This window comes from Trachinotus anak, unplaced genomic scaffold, assembly GCF_046630095.1.
Source record: "Trachinotus anak isolate AG129_WGS33_773 ecotype Australia unplaced genomic scaffold, CSIRO_AGI_Tana_v1 ptg000015l, whole genome shotgun sequence".
In the NCBI taxonomy this organism is placed as follows: Eukaryota; Metazoa; Chordata; class Actinopteri; order Carangiformes; family Carangidae; genus Trachinotus; species Trachinotus anak.
In genome coordinates, this window is record NW_027273866.1 from 16968126 (window position 1) to 16989718 (window position 21593).

General features: G+C 41.4%; 1 protein-coding gene across 2 annotated transcripts in view; it reads right to left on the reverse strand.

Moving 5' to 3' along the window:
- Window positions 1-4051: 4051 nt before the first annotated feature.
- The window catches only part of mdga2a (MAM domain containing glycosylphosphatidylinositol anchor 2a), a 64577-nt gene continuing 47035 nt past the window's right edge, over window positions 4052-21593 (reverse strand). The window contains exons 10-18 of one of the 2 annotated variants that reach the window (XM_071498591.1): window positions 20230-20378; window positions 16336-16513; window positions 14383-14403; window positions 13997-14152; window positions 10005-10175; window positions 9788-9918; window positions 9269-9368; window positions 8558-8656; window positions 4052-6602 (exon numbers count right to left, since the gene is read on the reverse strand). In XM_071498591.1, the coding sequence (XP_071354692.1) occupies window positions 8568-8656; window positions 9269-9368; window positions 9788-9918; window positions 10005-10175; window positions 13997-14152; window positions 14383-14403; window positions 16336-16513; window positions 20230-20378 (995 nt within the window). In that variant the 3' untranslated portion in view covers window positions 4052-6602; window positions 8558-8567. Of the gene's footprint in view, window positions 8657-9268; window positions 9369-9787; window positions 9919-10004; window positions 10176-13996; window positions 14153-14382; window positions 14404-16335; window positions 16514-20229; window positions 20379-21593 lie in introns of both variants that reach the window. The other variant, XM_071498590.1, reaches the window with a different exon arrangement.

The window sequence follows — 21593 nt, forward strand, 5'->3', positions numbered from 1 at the left end:
CTGCTGGGAAAGAGTGCCACAGACTCATGAACATGGAGCAGAGGAAAACGTGAGGTGGGTCGCTGCAAGCGCCACTCCCAGAGCATTGACTACAAGAGAAGTCGAGGAGGCTTCAGCAGCAGATGATGAACTGAGAGAAGTGAGAAATGCTGTACAGAGCGGCTGTTTTGACAGGTGCCAGACATATGCGTCAATAGCATATGAGTTGTGTGTGATTAGACAATTAATGTTGAGAGGGACACGCGTCGTTTTACCACACACACTGAGAGCCAGGGCTCTAGCTTTGGCTCATGAGGGACATTTTGGCATAGTGGGCACAAAGCAGCACCTCAGGAGTAAAGTGTGGTGGCCAGGAATGGATCGGGCTGCAGAGAGACATGTGAAGTCCTGTCATGGATGTCAGGTAGTCGCACGGCCTGATGTGCCTGAACCACTGCGCCCGACAGCATTACCAGATGGGCCATGGCAAGATGTTGCCACCGACCTACTGGGTCCATTACCAACAGGACACTCCATACTGGTAGTTGTAATTATTACAGCAGATATTATGAATATGAGATCTTGCAATCAACCACCACAGACAAAGTGATAGACAGTCTGGACAGCATTTTCAGTCGTCATGGTCTCCCGATTACCATCAGATCTGATTGTGGCCCACAGTTCATATCTTCACAGTTCCAGGCATACTGTGAGGACAACGGAGTAGAGCATGTGAAAACGACACCCAAGTGGGCACAAGCCAATGGTGAAGTGGAGAGACAAAATGCTTCACTGATGAAAAGGATACGCATTGCACAGTCTGAGGGACTGGACTGGAAGAGGGAGCTCCGGAAGTACGTCACAGCCTACCGATCTATTGACCACTCCACGACGGGAAAGAGCCCGGCAGAGCTACTCTTCAAAAGGAAAATGCGAGGAAAGCTCCCTGACATAACAACACCACAAAGAGATCTAGAGACGAGAGACATAGATGCTGAAAGGAAAGGAAGATCAAAGATCTACACCGACAACAAGAATAGAGCAAAACACTCGGCTGTGACAGCTGGAGATCAGGTTCTACTGAAACAAGATAAGGTGGACATATTCTCCACAACATTCAACAAGACACCACATAAGGTAATCAGGAAGGACGGTAATAACGTGGTTGTCAAATCACCAAGTGGAGCTACCTACTCTAGAAATACCACATTCATGAAAAAGTACTACACTGAGGACACGGCTCCACAAACAACTGACAAAACACAAATGACATGGACTGAGAAGGAGGGGCAGGGAAACAAACAGGCTGCAGACTCACAGTGAGGGGATCAGGACCGAGCCTCTCACACCCAAGCAGGAGAGACCCCACCGGCAGATCAGACTGCCACAGAAATGAACTGACTTCATCCTTAAGTGAGTCTTCCTGGGTTAAAAAAAAAAAAAAAAAAAAAGTTGAAAATTGTAATGTTTACTTGTTTGGTCTAAACATAAGGTAATGTGCCTCTCATGTCATAGAGACGAGTATAGGAAGAAAAAAAACCAGTCCTGTCAGGAATAAATATGTTCTGTGAAAAGAATGTTAGACTGAAATAAATGTGTTAATTACTGTTTGTAAGTAATACTCTGATGGGGAAATGTTTCCAATTTCTTTGACACTGAGTTAAGAGTTAAATTCCAAGTAAAGGGGGGATGTCGTGTATTGATGAGGTCATTAACAGGAGACTATGGTGTTTATGGGGAAGTTCAACAGGCGGGAGCGGGATACGGAAGCATGGCCGAGCAGGAGTTGAATAAAGCTGGTCGCTGAACACAGAGCTGGAGTAAAACCATTGTTCCATGTACAGTCAGTATCAAACATACAGTGTTCCTTTAATTTTGTTCTTATTTTATTTTAATATTGATGGATGTTTATTTTTGGTTTATTTATGCAAGGCTCCGTTTTATTTTATTTTGACGGATGTGGTTGGTTTAGTTACCGGAAGCCAGCAGCTCGTTCCTTTGCTGCACGGACTTCCATGTTATGGTGTGTAGTTCACACAGCTCCGTTACTTTTATATTTTAATCTGCAATGCACAAATGTCACTGAAAACAAAGTATTTGTTGAGTGATGTAGACATTGTTGACATGTTTTGCAACCCTTAGGAAGTTGGTATTGAGCAGCTAATTCTGTTTAGACCAAGCAAAGTTGCTAACTTGTTAGCTAGCACCGCGCAATAGCGACAACGTATTGCACAACGGAGGTGGCCTCATTGTGCATGTTGTGTGTCTCCTCTGGTGCACAGGGGCAGGAGCTGTGTGTGTGTGTGTGAGGACAACACCAACCACACTATTGTGTTGTTTGTCTGTTTACACAGAGGATGAAAGTTAAACACTGTGAACCTGATCAAAGCCAGTCTCCTCATTCTACTGGAGGGAGCCAGAACATCAGGGGTTACACGTGCAAATGAACCAGTTTTGTCAAACCAGATTATTTGAATAAAGTGTCCAAGGTTAATGAACCAAAAGCTAAACAAAAAAAAACTTACATAATAGTTGAATAATAGAAAACACAAAAATACTGTGGACACAATTTGCTGATATTTGGTTGCAGAACCTTTGGCAACGAAGACATTTCTTTGAACAGTTGACGTTTCTCGTTGTAAGACTTTTACTTGTAATTAAGTTTTTTGTTTTTTTTTACAGTGTATGGTATTAGTACTTTTACTTTAGTTGTTTGCTTGTTCGGCTACATGAAAACCATCACTTTGCCATTCTGTGCCAGCATTCAGCATAAAAAATAATCACACACATTAAAGTCAGAGTCTCCACCCACCACATAACTGCAGCCTTGTCCTCTGGGCTTTAACAAACCCACTTACATCTTTTCCAGAAAATAGACTGGCCCGACTCAGATCTGCGTAACACACTGCAGAGCTGCAATTGAAAATCAATTGAGGGATGATGGATGGTGCCCATTAGGCTGCTGTGGAGCTGCGCTGGATTCAATAAATAAGGTCCAGCCACAAACACGGCGACTGACTCAGTCTGAGAGCTTCTAAGACATTCAGTCGCCGGAGACCTTCGTTAGCTGGCAGCAGACTGTCAGACCTGATAAATGGTCCAGGTCTGAGAAGGAATTATATTTCCAATGTTAAGCTAATGCAGCAGCAGAAGCATGCCGAGGGCAGAAACCTGAGACCGAGTCTGTACCCAAAAGTTTAATATCTAACCTTGTGAGGACCATCTGTCAGTCAGTCCCACAAGGCACAATTTGACCAGGTTTATGTCCCCTCAATTCAGTGAATACAAACACACACAGAGACGCATCATAACCATGACTTCATGACAGAACACTATTAAAAGTTACATTTGGAGTGTATTTATTAATATAATAATAATAATAATAATAATAATAATGGCCAGAATGCAGTGTAACCTTGAGTCAGTCCAACTGATCTGAGAATCTATTGCAGAGAATAATCACAGTTATAAAAATATCTTTCTTCACACGTCCACAGAGTCGTGTCGGTGGCTTTTTTAAAACTTATTTTATTGCCCCTTTCCCTAAAAATACAAATATAAACAACACAGAGATACCAGACGCCCGGGGAATGAATGGTAATGTGTTTTTCCACAGCAGAGTCAATGGCTGAGACGACTTTTATCCTACTGAAGAAATATTTGAAATGAAGCCAAATTTAGAGATGTGGTCTTATAAAAATGAATCACAAAGTTAAAGCATGAGTTTCACTTACACATCACAGCCTGAGTGACTGAACTTTCAAACCAAATGTGTCCAGTTATTGCAGTTAGTGAAATTTTTTAAATCATTGGTTAAATTACTTAAAATGTATCTTTATAAAAGTCAATTTATTTATTTGTATATATTTTTCCAGATATACTGTGTTTTTAACTTCATTTATTGTATTTTGGGAATTAAATTCTATTTTATTCCCTATACTTAAATATGCAGGATTTTATTTAATCATGGTGCTGATTCATTTTAATTTAGTTTTTCCTATGTACAGCACTTAGCAACATTTTCATAAGGTGCTAAATAAAGTTCAGCATTATTAATTTTATTATAATCCTCATAATCCTCTAAGAATTTTACTGCAAATAGACATAAAGCAGATTTGAAAAAAAAAAAGATAACAGCCAAAATCTATAAATTAAAAATGGATTGACAGTTTTGTTTATCTACAAGCAATGCATAATGCAACACTTTCTAATGGAAACTGTGTTACACTGGTACTGTCCCATTTAAAAAGAATATTTGATGTTTTGAACACCTTATTATCTTGGTGTTTGAATTTAAGATATCCCCCACTTTTGATTTCCAGAAAAAAATTATCTAAAAAAATATATCATAACATAATTCTCATAACCTTGAGAATTTTAGTTTTTACATGTAGGAATCCTACACGTAAGGTTACTTCTGATCAAACCAGCATCTTACTTAGAGGTTGAATTTTGTCACTTTTCAAAAATATTTGCAAGAATAAACAAATTAATAAAGTTACTGGTATTTATCAGAGGCGACAAATCATCTGCAGTGATTCCAGCAAACAGAGTTAATGTAATAATAATGCAGTGGAGGGTAAACTGATAACAATCTGCTTATCAGTACAGCGAGCTGCAGTGGAAAAACATGCTGAGAAAATAAAAGTTTTGCCACAGGGAAAAAAAAACTTTTATTAATCAACAAAACATTAAAGAAAATGATATTTATCTGAGGGAATAGTTTATCTAATGGATCTTCTGCTGAATTACTTTTTTTAAATAATGGTGTGTGTAACAGTGGCTGCTGAGATGCACACCAGGCTTTTTAAGTAATGCTTCTCATTACTGTGTAGTGAAAACCATGTATCTCCGTGTTTTTCTTCTAAGGAAAGAGATTTTTAAAGACACTGTGAATCACATAAAACCACTCCTGACTTTGTGGACTCCAGAGAACACATGCTTGATAAGTCACATCCACTTTCAGTCAATCAACTCAAATCCCCAACAATTTGATCAAATCCCTCAAAAATGACATCTTACTCAGAGATTCACTCTAACTGCTGTTTCACTGTCTTTAAATGTATTTTAATGTTAAAATAACTGTTTTCTCACATATGTTGTGAAACCACGTGAATAAAAATGGCAGTTACGTGGTTTTTCTATGACAGCACATGTATGAGCTGATGTATGGAAGCCCACTTCTGCTGAGAAAAAGAAAAAAATTAGGACACTGCCCAAAGTAGGTCAAAAGTATGAACTAGTGACGCAAACTTATGACTTAAAAAAAAAGAAAATTAAAAAATTTGAATTTTCAGGCAAATGATAATTTAGGTTTTTCAGATAACAACACTGAAATATTAAGATGAAAATGATTTGTTAAAAATAATTTTAGAAATGATAAAAAGTACGACATGTAAAATGTGACTGATAGTGAATTTAATTTTTTAAAAACTTTTAAAAATCAAAATTATATTTTTTAAATAAAAGGTATGAATGAAGTCAAAACTTAAAGCAAAAGGATACTAAGAGAAATTCCATATATTTTTAAAATAAAGATCAAATAATAAGAAATTGAGAAAAGATTATGAAAACAGGTTAGAATTATTACTTTTTCAAAATTAGTGGGTCAAGTCAAACTTATGGATTTTAAATTCATGACTTCCTAAATCAAAATTGAGAGATTGTTAGTATCTTATGCATTTAACTTATAACGAGTATTTCTAATGTTTTCTTATGCATTTTTTTTCTTTTGCTGACAGAAATAGGCCTTCATATGATATATGTGTGTACAGATGCATTGTTCATTCAGATGCATTGTCTACTGTGTTTAACTAAAGGAATTTTTGTCTTTTTGTGCTTTTTAAAAACAAACAAACAAAAAGATCAAATAGGACCCAAATTACCCCCAGAATTTTCCATATATCTTGAAAACCCTCAAAAATCAATTAAATCCAACATGAGACACAGAAACCTGAACTAAAAATCCCACCCTTGTTATAACCAACAAAACAGCACAGATAAGTAATGATGACAAGTGTAAAGATTTCCCTCTATCTTTATAATATCATAGGAACAATATAAGATTTGATTTTACAGTACATTTTCTTCCTTTGTTTTTCCAAAAGCTCCAGCTGTTTTTGTAGTTTAAGGTAACTGATAGTCTCAGGCAGCGTCAGTCTACGCCACCTTCTGAAAACTCTTATTTTGAAATACTAAAATAGTTCAGAGAGACCAAATGCTCAAATCCCATTGGCTTAGGGCCGAAAATCGTCCAACAGGAAGTCCTTTTATTCTGAAATATCCAGTCACAGATCCCCAGCTTATGATTGCATGTTCTTGAAACGTTAAATAAATCACTGAGCTTCCTGTCTGCAGTCAGTCTGTTTCTTGTCCATGGCTTCTTGTTGCTGCGTCTTAACGCCAGAATCCTCATTAAAAAAAAAAAAAGCTAAGAAACTGATTCTCTGCATATTCAGACCAGGAGACATCTGTGTTCATCCGTTATTTTCTCATTGATCGTTAAGACAGAAACGTGTCCTCTCTGTTAAGTCGTTGTGTTTTGGACGGTGGTCCTGGGCCCGGCGGTCTTTCTCTCTGAGTCTGAAGGCACTTGATGTCATGGCAGAGTGTGAACCTTCCTCCTTGGTCCAACACAGACAGACAGACAGATGTCAAAATGTGTAAGATGTCTTTTAAACTACCTCTCTGTGGATCTGCCTGCTGTAAAAAGTTACCTTCCCCCTTCAAAAAAACTCTGTCCAACCTACATACAGTACTGTTGATCTGTGGAGGGGGGACACAGAGGGGGGAGGGTAGGAGGGTCGATGAGAGGTGATGGAGGGGTGGTGGTGGGGGGTCAGGAAAGGTCACATTCAAGCTGTTATTTCCTCTTTTTTAAACCTCTAGGTCGCAATTTTCTCTAAGTCTAAAGAAAACTGAAAGGTCGCGCACTCTGAACTGTCACTCAGTCACTTAATTCTGACAACGTTTCAATGTTCACTTCATCAGTTGAACACCACCCACACTTGGGCTGAGAACGAAAACGATGTTCAGCCGGACGATGTTTACAGAATCATACTGTAAATAATCTCTGTCCACACTAACACACCTGAAAACACGTCACATGACCTTCACCTACACTGAGCATGTGCGAGCCGGTGTAAACAGGAAGCAGGTTGTCTCCTCTCAGTTGGTTACTTCCAGTAAATCCTCTGAAGGAGGAACAGCAGAGACAGTTGTAGAGTTCAAATCCAGAACTGAGCTGAACAACAGCTGCTGCAGAGACAACAAGGACAGTAACACTTTCATTCATTCTCCATGTTGTTTCACCACTGGCAGTCCAGGCTGATGAGAGCCAATCAGGAGCCACCGTGGGCGTCTACATCATCGTTTCCAAAGGTCTCTGTTTGTGTCCGTCCAGACTACAACACAACCTGGAGCTTTAGACTAAAAAAGGTCCAGTTTCTGAAAGTCTCTGTTTTAGAGGCTGAAGACTCTGGACTCAGAGAAGAAGAGACAAGTTTAAAACTAAAACGTAGCTGTAAGAGGTTACAGCTGTAAGAACTCAGGATTGTCTTTGTTTCACATCTGAGGAGCTCACTGGCTTCTCTTTTTAAGCTTAACAGGAGGTGGTGTCCTCTGACTGATGGGTTTTGACCCAGGTGAAAGCTTGTAGCCTTTATATGATACTGTTTTGATCTGAGAACTTCAACTGACCCTGTAGTTTGTTTGGTCCAGGACCAAAGAAAAAAAGATCCAGTGTTTCCTTTTAGTTCTGCTCTGTGTCATGTTCATACTGACTCATTTCAAACCCACAGGAGTGAGCAGAAAATAATTCATTATCCATATTCTGAGAATGTGAATGTCCACCTTCCAGAGACCTTGTTATTAGAATCAGAACCCTTATGATTATCATAAAATAATCCAATATTAAGGGAACTGTTTCTATTTTCATTTTCTAATCTTTTTAGAATCATCTCTCATGTCCGAAAACATCCACACGTCTGAGCACAAACACTGTAAACACACCTGTCACCTGCCCAGCACAGTGCAGTTACACCAGAAACACCACAGCGACACCTTCAGCTGAGAGCGAGCTGCAGCCCCGCAATCAGTTTTAAAAACACACAATCAGTGACTGGAGCGTCTCACACTGAGGCTCCGACACCGACAGGAGCACAAACCTGTGACGGGTCAAAGAGCAGAGGTGCTGCCACGCTTTGAGTTTCATTTGATGGGAACTGTAGTTTTTCAGATGCTGAAAATAAACTGTTGATTAATTTTGTTAAAATCACGAAGGTTTCAGCTTTAACGTCCAGGGCTGCAGTGACGGACTCACAGTGAGGCTGCCGACCTCTGACTCCACCACAGGAGGGACGGACGTGTGCAACATGGAGCCGTAAGGTGGGTTTGGGCTCAGCCAACGTCCCTCCTGTCACTGTTTCCTACAACGTAAACAAGCCTCACTTCTCCGCAGCTCCGACCGAATCTTTGGTCGTTGGGGGGGGGGGGGTGAGTGATGGGAACGGGAATGGATGTGGGGTTAGGTGGGGGGGCAGAGGGGTCAAAGGTCGTGCCATGGTGTGGCGTCACGTACAGAGAGGGGGTCACCTCTGCTGGCCAATCAGAACCAGACTTAGAGTGATGCACAGCTGCCATATATGAGGCGAAGAGGGCGGGGCGAGAGACCTTAGATCTGAATAGGAGAGAGAGAGAGAGAGAGCGACTGAGGTGAGTTTAATGATCAGGAGAAAAAACTGCTGTCAGAAAAACTGTTTTAAAAGTTTTAAAAATATAAGAGTCTTAACCAGGTTTATTTTAAAGTTTTTCTGGAAAAATGGTTAAAATTTGTTCCATTTGGATGGAAACTCAACCTGTGGTTCCAAACCTGAGGTTTGGGATCCCATGAGGGGTCGTGGCATGACTCTAAGGGGTCATGAGATATTTAGTAAGAAATAATAAAAAACAAAATTCAGCTACAGAAGCCTGTTGAGATCGTATCCAGACGATCACTAAAATATCGTTACAATGACATTTTAGTTCAGAACTGTTTGATCTTTAAAAGTTTTCAAAATACAAACTTTTATAACTGATTATTAAAGGATTTGTCAAATGTCAACGTTGTGTGGCCCTCACCATTTGAGATCCAGGGTTTGGTGTGTTTTCAGGGGTAAAGTAAGGATTCATTATTTTAAAGTTCTGTTTCTTCACTGAAGCGGTCACATCAGTGTGTGAGAGGAAAACAGCTGAAAGAGCTGCAGCACGTCTGTGGTCAGCAGGTGAATCACTGCAGCACAGGTGTACTCACTGTTGGGTGGAGGGTCTTTACATTCGCCCTCCTCGATGGTTACATCATCGATGGCGATGTCTCCCTCGATACCAGAGCCTCGGACTCCCTCCATCACCATCTGCCGCAGAGACAGAGACAGGAAACTGAGATTTACAGAAAGCAGCAAACGCACCTCAGAGAGTTTTACAGAAAGGTGAGAGTGATTATTAGTTTTTATAGATATTCTATATTTAAAGTGTCCAAAATGACTCATATTGTATCTGATGAACCATCTCAGTCAGTGTCAAATACATCCTGTTTCCTGTTTCACAATAAGAGTCAGTAAATTCAGCTCTGAGAGGACAAACAGTGACATCAGATCACCGCTCCGACACAGAATAACGACAAGGGACACATCTGGGTTTTGTCCTTCATGGCTCTTTATGGTTATTTTGTGTCTCTTTGCTGTGGTTTTGTGTCTCTATGGTGGTTTTGTGTGTCTGTGGTTGTTTTGTGTCTCTTTGTTCTGGTCACTGTGGAGGTGGGTGTGGTTTGTACCTGGAAGGCTGTGGTTGGGTGGATGTTGACCTTGGCTTGTCTCCAGCGGTCTCCTTGGTTACCGGTCAGACTCCAGACCGAAGTGTCCGTCACCGTCTGACCTTTCTGACGCAGGAACACATTCAGAGCTCCTACAGGACAAACAGGGTCACGTGTTTATGTTGTCGTTATTTATCTGTGCTGTACCTGAGACGCCGTCATGTCGCTGCCGCCTCACCTATGTGCTTCCCGTACATGTGGTAGAAGAAGGCGAAGCAGTAGGTGGGGCTGTTGCTGACGGAGGAGGAGGAGGAGGAGGTCTTGGAGTTCATGTTGAAGGTGGGAGACAGCAGCCGAGCTTTATCTCCCTCCAGCCTCGGCCTCGATGTCTCAATGTACATGTAGAAACCTGAGAGACACAACACAGGCTGAGGTCAGAGGTCAGAGGTCAGCTCAAGGGTCGGGTTCTTATTGGAGTTCATATTTAATTATAAATCTTTTTATTTGAAAAAGTCAAAGCTTGTTTTATGTCATAATTTCACTTTTTATGGTGTAGAGAAGCTAAGTGGCTAACTGGAAGCTATGTAGCTATGGAGGCCTGTGATTGGCTGAGGACTGAGGCTGAACTGACATCATGAAATAAAAACAAACTTCTGGTGAAGACTGTTTTTAATAAACCTTGTATATTTAAATATACTCACATTAAAAATGTTGAAATAACATTTCATAATAAAAACCTCTATGATTTTCTGTATATGATGAGTTCATGTGTTTTATATTAATTTATTGCTGAACCTAAAATCCAGACACTTGTAAAACTCGTAGAAGTAGCTTCAAAGTGACAGAAAACTAAAATCATGTCCACTCTTTTTCTTTCACCTTCCTTGGTGAGTTCTACCGCTGCCGTCAGAGGCGCTGTCAGGAGAGGAAAACGAGTAAGAACCAACACAGCAGTGGTACAGAGAGCGAGAGAACATCCACCTCCGGCTCATCTGGCAGAGAAACCATCCTCACTAATGAAACTGTGCAGAAACTCACACACACGCGTTTCCTGTTTAAAACATCTGACCTCGAGGTTCACTTTAATGAGCGTCTACTGCAGAGGAGAGGAAGAAGAGCGAGGAGGAGGAGGAGGAGGAGGAGACAACAACAGCCTCTGTCACATCAGCTGGATGTATGTAGAGTTATTGTAACCTTTGTTTACTCAGGGATTAAATCTGAGCACGCACAGCTGTTTCCTGTTTCTCTGTGTAGTACAGTTAATCCACGTCAGGCCGAGCTGCTCAGGGTAACTTCATTTATTCTACTTATTCTATCACTTTATTTATTGTAACATTTAGAAGCAGCACAGTTAAAACACACTGAATGTAGCTGTAAGCAGATGTAAGAGCAGTTTTACACACAGCTGTAACCTGTAGATAACCTTTCCAGTACTTGCATATACTGCATGTACTGTGTGTACTGTGTGTACTGCATGTACTGTTTGTACTGCATGTACTGTGTGTACTGCATGTACTGCGTGTACTGCATATACTGCATGTAATGTGTGTACTGCATGCACTGTGTGTACTGCATGTACTGTGTGTACTGCATGTACTGTGTACTGCATTACTGTGTGTACTGTTGCTGTTCGTACGTTTGTGCTTCTCTTGTTTAACAGCAGGTGAGATGTTCTTCACCTGTTTCCTGAATGACTCTGACTGATCCAGATGTTACCCAGATGTTGCTCTGCAGGCTTCAGACACCAATAGAAACAAATGTGGATTAATGAATAAAAAAATATATAGTTCCTGTTAATGTTTCCTGTTGTTAGTTTGATAGAAACTGTGAGCAGCTGTTTTAAAATCTTTAACTATATGAACTAAACTTGCAGATCTGCGTCTTCAGCAGGAACCGGTGGACTTCAGTGGACCTGCAATGTCCCTGACCCTGTTGTGGTCTGGATTTCCTGTAAGTGTATTTCTCTCCACCTGAGGGCGGAGTCTGATGTTCAGGTGTTGACAACCAATCACATTTCATTATTCGGCCTCTTCCTGCCTGCAGGCGCTGCAGCAGCTTCCTCTGAGACGACAGCTCGTGACTCACGCGCTGCTGTGTGGCTGTTTCATGTCTCATGTCTCCATGGCAACTCTCGCCCTTCAGCCTGCTGTTTGTGAGATAATGTTATTCCCTGAATTTTCACATTATTAATAAAATTAAGGTCTAAAATAATTTCAATTCGAGGTTTGCATCATAGCGGACGTAGTATGACAAAGGATGGAGACGGTTTCCCAGAGGTTCGTGTGTCAGGGTTTTAGTCTTTATCTTTATCGTTGTTGAGCGTCTGTTTCAAGAAGCTCGGACTCTTTATTTCTGTCGCCAAAACCTGAGACTGATTTTTCACTTTTAAACATTTTAACATTCAGCGTGTCGAAGCTTCTCAACATGACAGCTAACGGTTCTTTACTGAGAGTTAAAAAGTCAGAAGTAAACGACCAGACACAACTCTGAGCCGTCATCATTATCTGCAAACTCTGTGAGCTCTGGGACAAATGCTAAAGTTATCTTTATCGAGCTACAGGCGAAATGGACAGAACGGGTTACTACACACCCACTTACACATCCGAGAGTTGACAGGACTGAGATAATTCAGTCAGACATTTCTCTTTCTAATCAGCCTGTGAAAGTCAGTCTGACAGTCAGCTGATAGTTTGTTTTTGTGAAATGCTGCTTTTTCCTGATAACGTCCCTCTGTCGGCACCAGGAAGGGAAATGTCAAACCTCAGTGGAAAATGTGACCATTCAGCAGAGAGAGTTCATGTGATTAAAGCTTTAAAGATTTTCTCTGAAGTGTTGATCTCCATCAGAAGATATATTTGTGGTTTTAAGAACCAAAAACCATCTCAGTGTAGTTTTACATCTCCTCTCTCAGGCTTCTCTCTGGAGCTCTAGTGACAACAGGTCAGTCAGCCAATCAGAAGAGAGGCTCTGATCCTCTCTTCTGATTGGCTGACTGTTTTCTGAGTGATCCAATAAAAATATAGCAGATTTCAGGTAAACACTCAGAGAAACCAAATCCTGCAAGGTTGGATGGTGGGTCCAGGTGGGTGGAGCTTGGGGCAGGGCTGAGGGTAGTGGCTGCTTTGTTGTGACATCACAAAGTTGCAGAAGTCCTGATGGCTTGATACTTTCACAGTATTAATATAGAACCTAGACCTGCTTTATAATCACAAACACATGGACATCTACCTTTAGACTGGGTGGAGCTCTAAAATTCCATGTTTGAGGGTTTTTCTGTCTGACTCAGTCAAATAAAGCAGCCATGTTTATTTTCTGTCTGTTTCTGATTGTGAGTTTATTTTATTTTCTGATCCATTTTTGGATTCAGATTATTCTGCTTCTTCCACCTTCAGACACATCTGATATGAAACTTAGTTTTCTGGCTCTTTGTTGACGTGTTCAGAGCAGCGGAGGTTTTCAACACGTGTCCACGTGGTTCTTCCTGAATCCTGCAGAAACAAACTATTTAATCCACCACAGAACAAGACTTTGCAGCGTGTCCGTCACTCTGCTCTCATTCAGTCAGCGAGGCTGCGTCACTGCCTCTTTTTATTCTCAGCCTTTTTATTGTGCTGTGAGTGGGTGTCGCCCGCCCTGAACACCACATATCATTGATGGTTCGATCCCCGTCTCATCAGTCCGGTACGATGATGAACGTTCAGCCTCAGCTCTCCTCCGTCTGTCAGAGCTGCAGGCGACAGCACTGAGGAGTGTGAGGAGGCTGGTGTGATGAAGATCTGTGACTCTGCTCTCGTCTCCTGTTCACTCTGACGTATAAATAAAGTTTGATGTTCAGTGGACAGTAAACCAGCTCAGTCGACCTCAGTGTCTCCAGGTTCTATTGTTGTGTTGTTTCCCTCGTTTGATTAAAGACAAACTAAAGGTCAACACGTGACAGACATTTACTTCTCACATCCATGGCAACAGCAGGAGAGTCTCAAAGCTCAAAGTCAAAACTTTAATAGTTTTTTAAACAGTTTTCAAAGATTTGGTGAAAACAGGATCCACCCACAGTCCAGTGCTGCTGAGCAGAAGCTGTTGGATCTGTCAGACGGCTCCACCGATCTGTGTTTCCACTTCTCCACAGATAAACCTTAGGTGTTCGTGCACGTCCTCAGAACTTCTGCAGCCTGGAGTCTCTCAATCAACACATTAACAACAGACCATCAGAGTGTGTGTGTGTGTGTGTACCCTGCTTGGAGCCGGTGTGGTCAGAGCTCGGCCCGGTGTTGGGGGTGTATTTGGTGTCTCGTGTGGCGGCGCTGTGACGTGTCCAGTCGAACTCGTCGGTTTTGTCCTGAGAGAACAAACACAACGCCTCGTCCTCGAAACCACACTGGAACTCCCCTGAACACACACACAAACATCAACACAAACACGTAAATTACAGCTGATGATATAATATACTGTGTCTGTTGCGTGTATCATGAGGGAGGATTTTGTTTTTGAATTTCATGAGGCAAACTTGTCTGATTTTCTCCAAACTGGAATCACAACACAGACTGTGATTTAGCAAATCTGAACAATGAAGACTGATGTCACAGTGTTTGTGTGTCTGTGTGCAGACGGAGACTTACTGAGATGTGGGTTCACAGGAGCTGTAGGGGACAAAAGAAAAGCTCAGTTAGATGAATCACAACAGGAAAACATTCAATAGGTTGGAACGTCAGCAGAACCTTTATGGTTCTGGAAGGAACCAGGAAGCGAGTGAAGAGTGAATTTAAATGTCAAAAAACATTGTTTAGTTCTGTGTTGAGCTGTGATTGGTCAGTTAGCAACTGACCAGAGGAAAACGTCTTGAGGACTTGATTAAGTTTATGGCCAATATCTGAACCTACAGTCAAACTGCTGCATATTGAAGGATGATGTGATGGACTGTTGACCTGTTCAGGGTGAACCCCGCCCTCAAGGTCAGCTGGGATTGGCTCCAGAACCCTGTGGTTCACCTTTGTTAACACGCATAAAAACAGACTGAAAACTATGGTTACCACCTTCTCTGTGAAGACATGAAGGATTCATTTATAAATGAAATGACTTGAACAGAAACACATGACAAACTGTGTTCAAATACGTGAAGAACATGTATTTGAACACAGGACGAGTGGGAACCTGAAAACCTTCAGCTGGTGATCTGAGACAATCAAAGCAGATTTAAGATGAAAGGACAGAGCTCTGGACTGAAGATGAATTCAGTATTTTATACGGCTTATTTGTGGCACATTAACGTTATTATGTAAAGTGTGATAACAACTGAATCATAGTTTATTATTGGCTTGATAATGTACATTTACAGGAGTAAAGACAGTAACATTCAGTGACTTGAACTTGACTAACAACAAACTTCCATTGATTCACTGTGCTGAAGGAAAACACGTTCACAGCCTCAGAAAATGTTAATTTACTGACGACATGACCTTTTACAGCTGTGTGCCAGCCAACAGCCTACAGCATCAACACACACACACACACACACACACACACACACACACACACACACACACCATCTGTATTATTTTCAAGAAATATACCATCTGTTTAAAGCAGCTTTCGTCCATCTGTACAATATTTAGTCCAGTGAATCATCAGCTCAAAACTGTGACTCAGAAACAAATGAAAACTAAAGTCTCACTGGAAGGAATCAATCTGAAATTAACCTGGTTCAGTGTGTGTGTGTGTGTGTGTGTGTGTGTGAGTATGTGTGTGTGTGTGAGCTCATGTGCGACCAAAGCAGGGGAGGTGTGGTGTGTAATGTCACAGTGTGTTATCAGCACTAGTGTTGAGTTAGTGCTACAGATCTGGGACAGTGTGAAGACAGGAAGCCAAGACACACACACACACACACACACACACACACACACACACACACACACACACACACCCCTCCAGCAGCAGTGCATCAGATTTGTGGTTTGTGGTTAAAGTGAATGGAAGTGGAGCAGAGTGGATGGAGGCGGAGTCAGACTCATTAATGATCAACAGCTGCTCAGTCGTTAACGACTCATTAAACAGTGATCAATAATCCTGTGAATATTCTCATTTGTCCAGGTCATAGTATCTCAAAGGAGTTTTAAATCGAAAGCAACTGGACTTGGTTATTTGTCTAGGAAGACGTTTCACCTCTCATCCAAGAGGCTTCATCAGTTCATCACCTGACCAGGCTGGGACTGGTCCAACTCTGAAGAGACTCTGAATAAACTAGAGTCTTACAGTTAGAACTGACAGGACGATGAAGATGCTTCGTGAATACGAGTCCAGGTGATGGAGGTGGAGAACGCTGTCTGTCTGCCGCTTCAACATCTCGGCATCAATGACGCCCTGTTCTCCTGTTGTTCTCTTCTTGATTTTTATAGCGGTTGGCAAACAACCCTGTGGTGCATGACCAACACCAACCGGAGTGGAGTGTGGATCATGGGACGACACCCAACACCATCCAGCGTGGTCTGGAGTCAGTTACGGGGCAGGATCACCGATCCAGATACGTCTCTTTCATAAACTGTGAACCCCCCCACCCCCCACCTTTGATTACGTACCGCTGTATGTGATGATGCGTTCAGTGGTGTCTCCCTCCCCGTAGCGGGTGATGGGGGTGAGGCGGACCAGGTAGGACTCAGGTTTGATGAGTTCAGTCAGGTTGTAGGTCAACAGCTCCCCCTTCTGGATGCTTCCCTCCATGGGAATCTCCTGCTCCCACCAGCGGGACTGACCCATCTGAAACACACAGGAAGTCTTGGTTCATTTTGTGCAGCTAACTGTCCGTGTTGTGTGTGTGTGTGTGTAAATAATTATTGATAATTAATCATGTTTTTGTTGCAGATCTAAACCCTGAAGTTGACATTCAAACTGAACCAGAGATCATCCAGAGTCACAGTCATCTCCTCTGTCTCTCTCTCTGTCTCTCTCTCTCTCTCTCTCTCATTTTACACTCCAGTAAACTCTTCCTCCTCCTCCTCCCTGTTCTTCTCTCCCCCCTCTCCCTCCCCCCTCCCTCTTTGCTCTCCTGTAAACTCAGCCTTTCTTCTGTTTCCTCCAGTCTTTCTTCATCATCATCATCTTTTTTTTCTTCTGTCACTTTCTTTTCCTCATTTTCTGTCTCATCAGCACCCCCCCACCCCCCACCCCCCCTGCAGCACACCATGGCAACAAACCCTCCTCTTCCTCCGTCTTCTCTACAGCTGAAGGTTGATGCTGTAGCAGCTTCATGTCACATCACAGACACATGAAGAACACATGAACTGATCAATCAATACATCAATAACCAAAGTGACCAATCACTGTTGGTCTGTTGTTAGAAGGATCCAAGCAACACATGAGCATCTCCTCTGGTTTCATCCTGTTACACTTAAAGCTGCAGTTTACTGTGAACATTTTCTGACATCACTGTGTAGTTTGAATTAACTTTATTGGAAAACTCACTGGACACTGGGTTCTGATCAAAGCTCAGATACCAACATATCCCACAAGTTTGATCCAAAGCTCTGAATGCTGAGTCTCTCAGTCTGTGTTCAGATTCAGATTCAGGCCGAGTTCTGTTCCAGTCACATCCAGCCCAGTACAGTCAAATATCCATAATGACCATCAGAGGCGACTCCACTGGTTGGAAACAGAGTCTGATTGTATTGAAGTCTCTGTGAAAATGTCTCCACTTCTTTCTGATTTATTCCCTCAGGAAACGTTTCCTGATGAGTTTCTGTCTCAGTCTCAGTTTCAAGTCTTCTTCAACACAACATGATGTTCAGTTTTAAATTATAATCCATTTAGAGGAAAATAGACCATAAAGGTACCTGTGCTGAAGCTAAACCTTCCACTAAAGAACAAAGGAACTTGTTGTAAACCACAGTGACTCAGCAGCTGAGAGTCAACATTCAACACGATGCTACAGAAAGGCCGAGCGAGGGTTAACTGAGAGGCTGCGTCCTATATTTGTCAGAGAGAGAGAGAGAGAGAGAGAGGATTACCTCCAGCTACTGCAATCTGGCCAGTGAGCATCACACACACACACAGACGTTTGTTTTTCTACATGTGTAAAGTGAAGTAAGATTCAGTCTGAACCTGCTTCTACCTTTAACCATGAAACCAAGTCTCCACCTTCACACAGCTGTTTGAGAAGGCGACAAACCTGACGTCCTCACAAGGTCTAAAACTACAATAGGTCCTCACAAAGATAGAAGAAACAGACATACAGGAGCAGTGCAATATTTCTAATGCTCCAAACACACCCCTGCAGTACATGAACATGTCATGTGACATCGTTACATGTCGTCCCTGAAGCGAGGAGCTGACACGTGCAGTAAAATAATATCCAGTTTCTCCGGACCAGCACGCTTTTTACACCAAAGTCAGCAGCTGAAAGCAGGTAAACCTTTTACACTGCCGGCCGAGTTCACCTGAGAGGACACACACAGCTGCAGGGAGCACACACACACACACACACACACACACACACACACACACACAAATACACACGCACACACACACACAGTGGAGAGAGACTGAGCTGCTCGCCGTTGTGTAAACTGGTAAAAGGGATCTGTCTCGTCTCCAGGTCGATGCTCCTGTAAAAGTGTCGGAGCCTCAGTGTGAGAAGCTTCGATCGTTGATTGTGTGTTTTTGAAACTTCGTCACTTACTCTGTCATCACTGAACAGCCCCGTGCTGGACAGGTGACAGGTGTGTTTACAGGGAGCTCTGAAAAACGTCACAGCTCAGTAAAGGGGTGAAAATTAGCGTGTTCACCCACATGTTGTGTTTACATCACTGCTGATTGGAGGCGGAGCCTATAAATACCTGCTGATAAATACAGAAGCCTGATGTTCGCGGGTGTTAGCTTTTTTTTGACCAGTAGAAAAAGGGGCTTTAGAGACGACAGCCACAGCCAGATCGACCTCTTCACCTCCTGTGAGATGCTGCTGCTGGATGCCTATTGACCCCAACACTACAAACAGTTCTCTAGAGTCGAACTAATTAGTTGATTAATCAGTTAATTGGTTGATGGAAAATTAACTGTAACCATGCATTTTATTGTCCTTACATCAAGCTGTGTTTAAATAAAGTTGATTTGACATGATAATAGATTTTTGATTTTCTATGAGTGAAGTTTTAAAAGTCAACATTTTACACTATTTTCTTTTTCATTTTATACATGAATTACTACAGAAAATACCTGTCAGACATACTGATAATAAATGATACTGTCATTCATTAACACAACCTCGCCTGAGGTTTTATAATCATTTGACAAACATATAATATAATATAATAATAAATATTATATAATATTTATACATTATATAATATAAGATTTCTCTCCATATATCTATATATAGAGTATTTATACTGTGGTATCTATTGACCTAAACACAGTAACAGTGTGTATCTCTGCTCTGTGTGTGTTTGCTGCTGTTTGTAGGATGTGATCACATTTCATTAAACACTAACACAACTTTACTGCGTATGAAATCACACTGAGTTTGTCTGGATCATATAAACCTTCTGCTCCAGTTTTACTGTCGTCATTAAAATTTATCAGACATAACAAACACCATCAAAACAGTACACAGACTTTGTTCTCTGTTTATGACGTTAGAGCAAACACTTTCTAACACAATATAAAAATGAAGATGGAAAATACAAATTATAAGAGTAATAAAAAGTTATTACTAGATCTGTTTCTTTATTTGTCAGTAAGTTAGAAAACAAAAATATGATTCAGATGAAATGTAAAATGTGTACATATAAAATAAGAATATGTAAAAATAACATATAAAACCTATGAACATATATGAAATTGCAACAATTTCATATATTGATATTTATGTCTAGCCCATCCATCCTAAAGCCTGTCAGTGTGTGTCGATATTATAAACAGTAGAGTCCCAGAATGTGAAGAGAGACGTGTTTAAAATTAAAAACATAAATAATTTATATGTATATTGTTTTAATCAACTTGAATATACAAATTAAATATATCTATTTTAACATATATGGTCACAACATATTACACCATATAAAAATTTATCATGTAGATATTTTTATACAAATTTTAATGTGACCATGTATATGTGTGTGTGTGTGTGTGTGTGTGTGTGTGTGTGTGTGTCTTGTGTTTATAGATAAAGCCTTAGATCTTTTATTTGAACCAATGGGAATAAAATCGAACGTGTCGTGTAGATTTTTTTGTTTATGAGTCCAGAAGAGATTTAGGATGAACAGGAGTCGACTCCAGCTCTAATAAAGTGTTTTATTGAAGCTTGACTCTGCTGTTTTTCAAATCCACAACATGTTGGTTTGTCTGTCTCTGTCTGTGGCTCTCAGCTCATTGGTTCCTCCAGAAGACGTAAATCCTCACAAATCAACAGTTTCATGTTTAGAGAGCTCAGTAAACACATGGGGGAACTGAAACCTGCTGGTTATCGGTGGTGCACTGACCTGTCTGATGCCCAGCCTGTAGGCCAGGATCCAGTCCACAGCGTTCGGCTCCATCTGAGTCCACTGCAGCTTGAAGCCGTAGACTCGGGGTCGGTTCTGCCACAGAGCGCTGTAGGTGTCGTAGTAAAACTCTGGAGCGTAGGCCTTCCCTGAGGAGACACAGGGGTCAGAGGTCACACAGACAGTGTCGCCTGAGACCTGGAAGATGCTTCAGTCTGGACTCAGGTCCAGGTTTTTGGCTTCAGTGGAGCTAACCCCTGACTCCAGCATCCCTGATATCACATTCATTCATTGAGTCACACCTGACCGGCTTCTTTTCCATGGCAACAACAGCTGAGGCTCATGGGTAAACTGCTGATCCTCAGCTGATCCACGACTCCAAACACTCAGCTTTTCAAAATAAAATACAATGTTTGAAAGTGTCATAGTGAAGATTTAAATATGTCACAGTTTTCATGTTTGTTTGGTCCAAGGAGAGAAGAAGAAGAAGAAGAAGAAGAAGAAGAAGGAGAAGAAGGAGAAGAAGAAGAAGAGTGTGGATCTCTGAGGCAGAAGGATTATGAAACTCTACTTAACAGGACAGTAACAGTCAGTGTGTGTGTGTGTGTGTGTGTGTGTGTGTGTTTACAGTACATGTGTGTACCAGTGTGTTTGTACTGTGTGTTTGCCTGTCAGCTCACACACACACACACACACACACACACACACACACACACACACACACACACTGTGTCAGTGTGTTTCTGCTGATGTGCCAGTTGGCGGATTAAACCACAAAAGAAGAAGAGTTACCTGACTGGACTCAGAGCTGAGTCCTGATTGGCTGACGCAGCTCTGAACAAATAAACCAGCCTGACTTCTGTGAGTGAACCAAACATGGTGCAGAAGCTTTATTTTACACCTCGTCCTTTATTTTTTTAGGCGCCTATAAACTAAACGTATTATTATTATTTATGATTATTATTATTGGACCTACTAAAACAGCTAATTTCAATCAGGGCTTCCCGTCACCGTCAGCCTCATTTTATCCTGATATGACTTATAAAATATTTTCATTTATTCAAATGTGTTGTCTGTTGTTGTCGTTGATGCTGCTTTAATGTCTTAATGTTGTATTTTTTATGTATTTCATTGTCTCTGTGAGGCTCTTTGAATCGTGTCTGAATGGTGTGATATAAATAAAGTTACAGTACAGAGCAGAACACACCTGACAGGTGAGACGGTGCATTTTAAGGGTTAACCTTTGATCATCCTTCAGTAGGACGCTCAGCTAGAAAACACGTCTGACAGACAGGAAATGATGCAATAATCAGGAAACAGTTTTACACTGATCAATCTGAAGACACTTTGTTACTACTGGACAA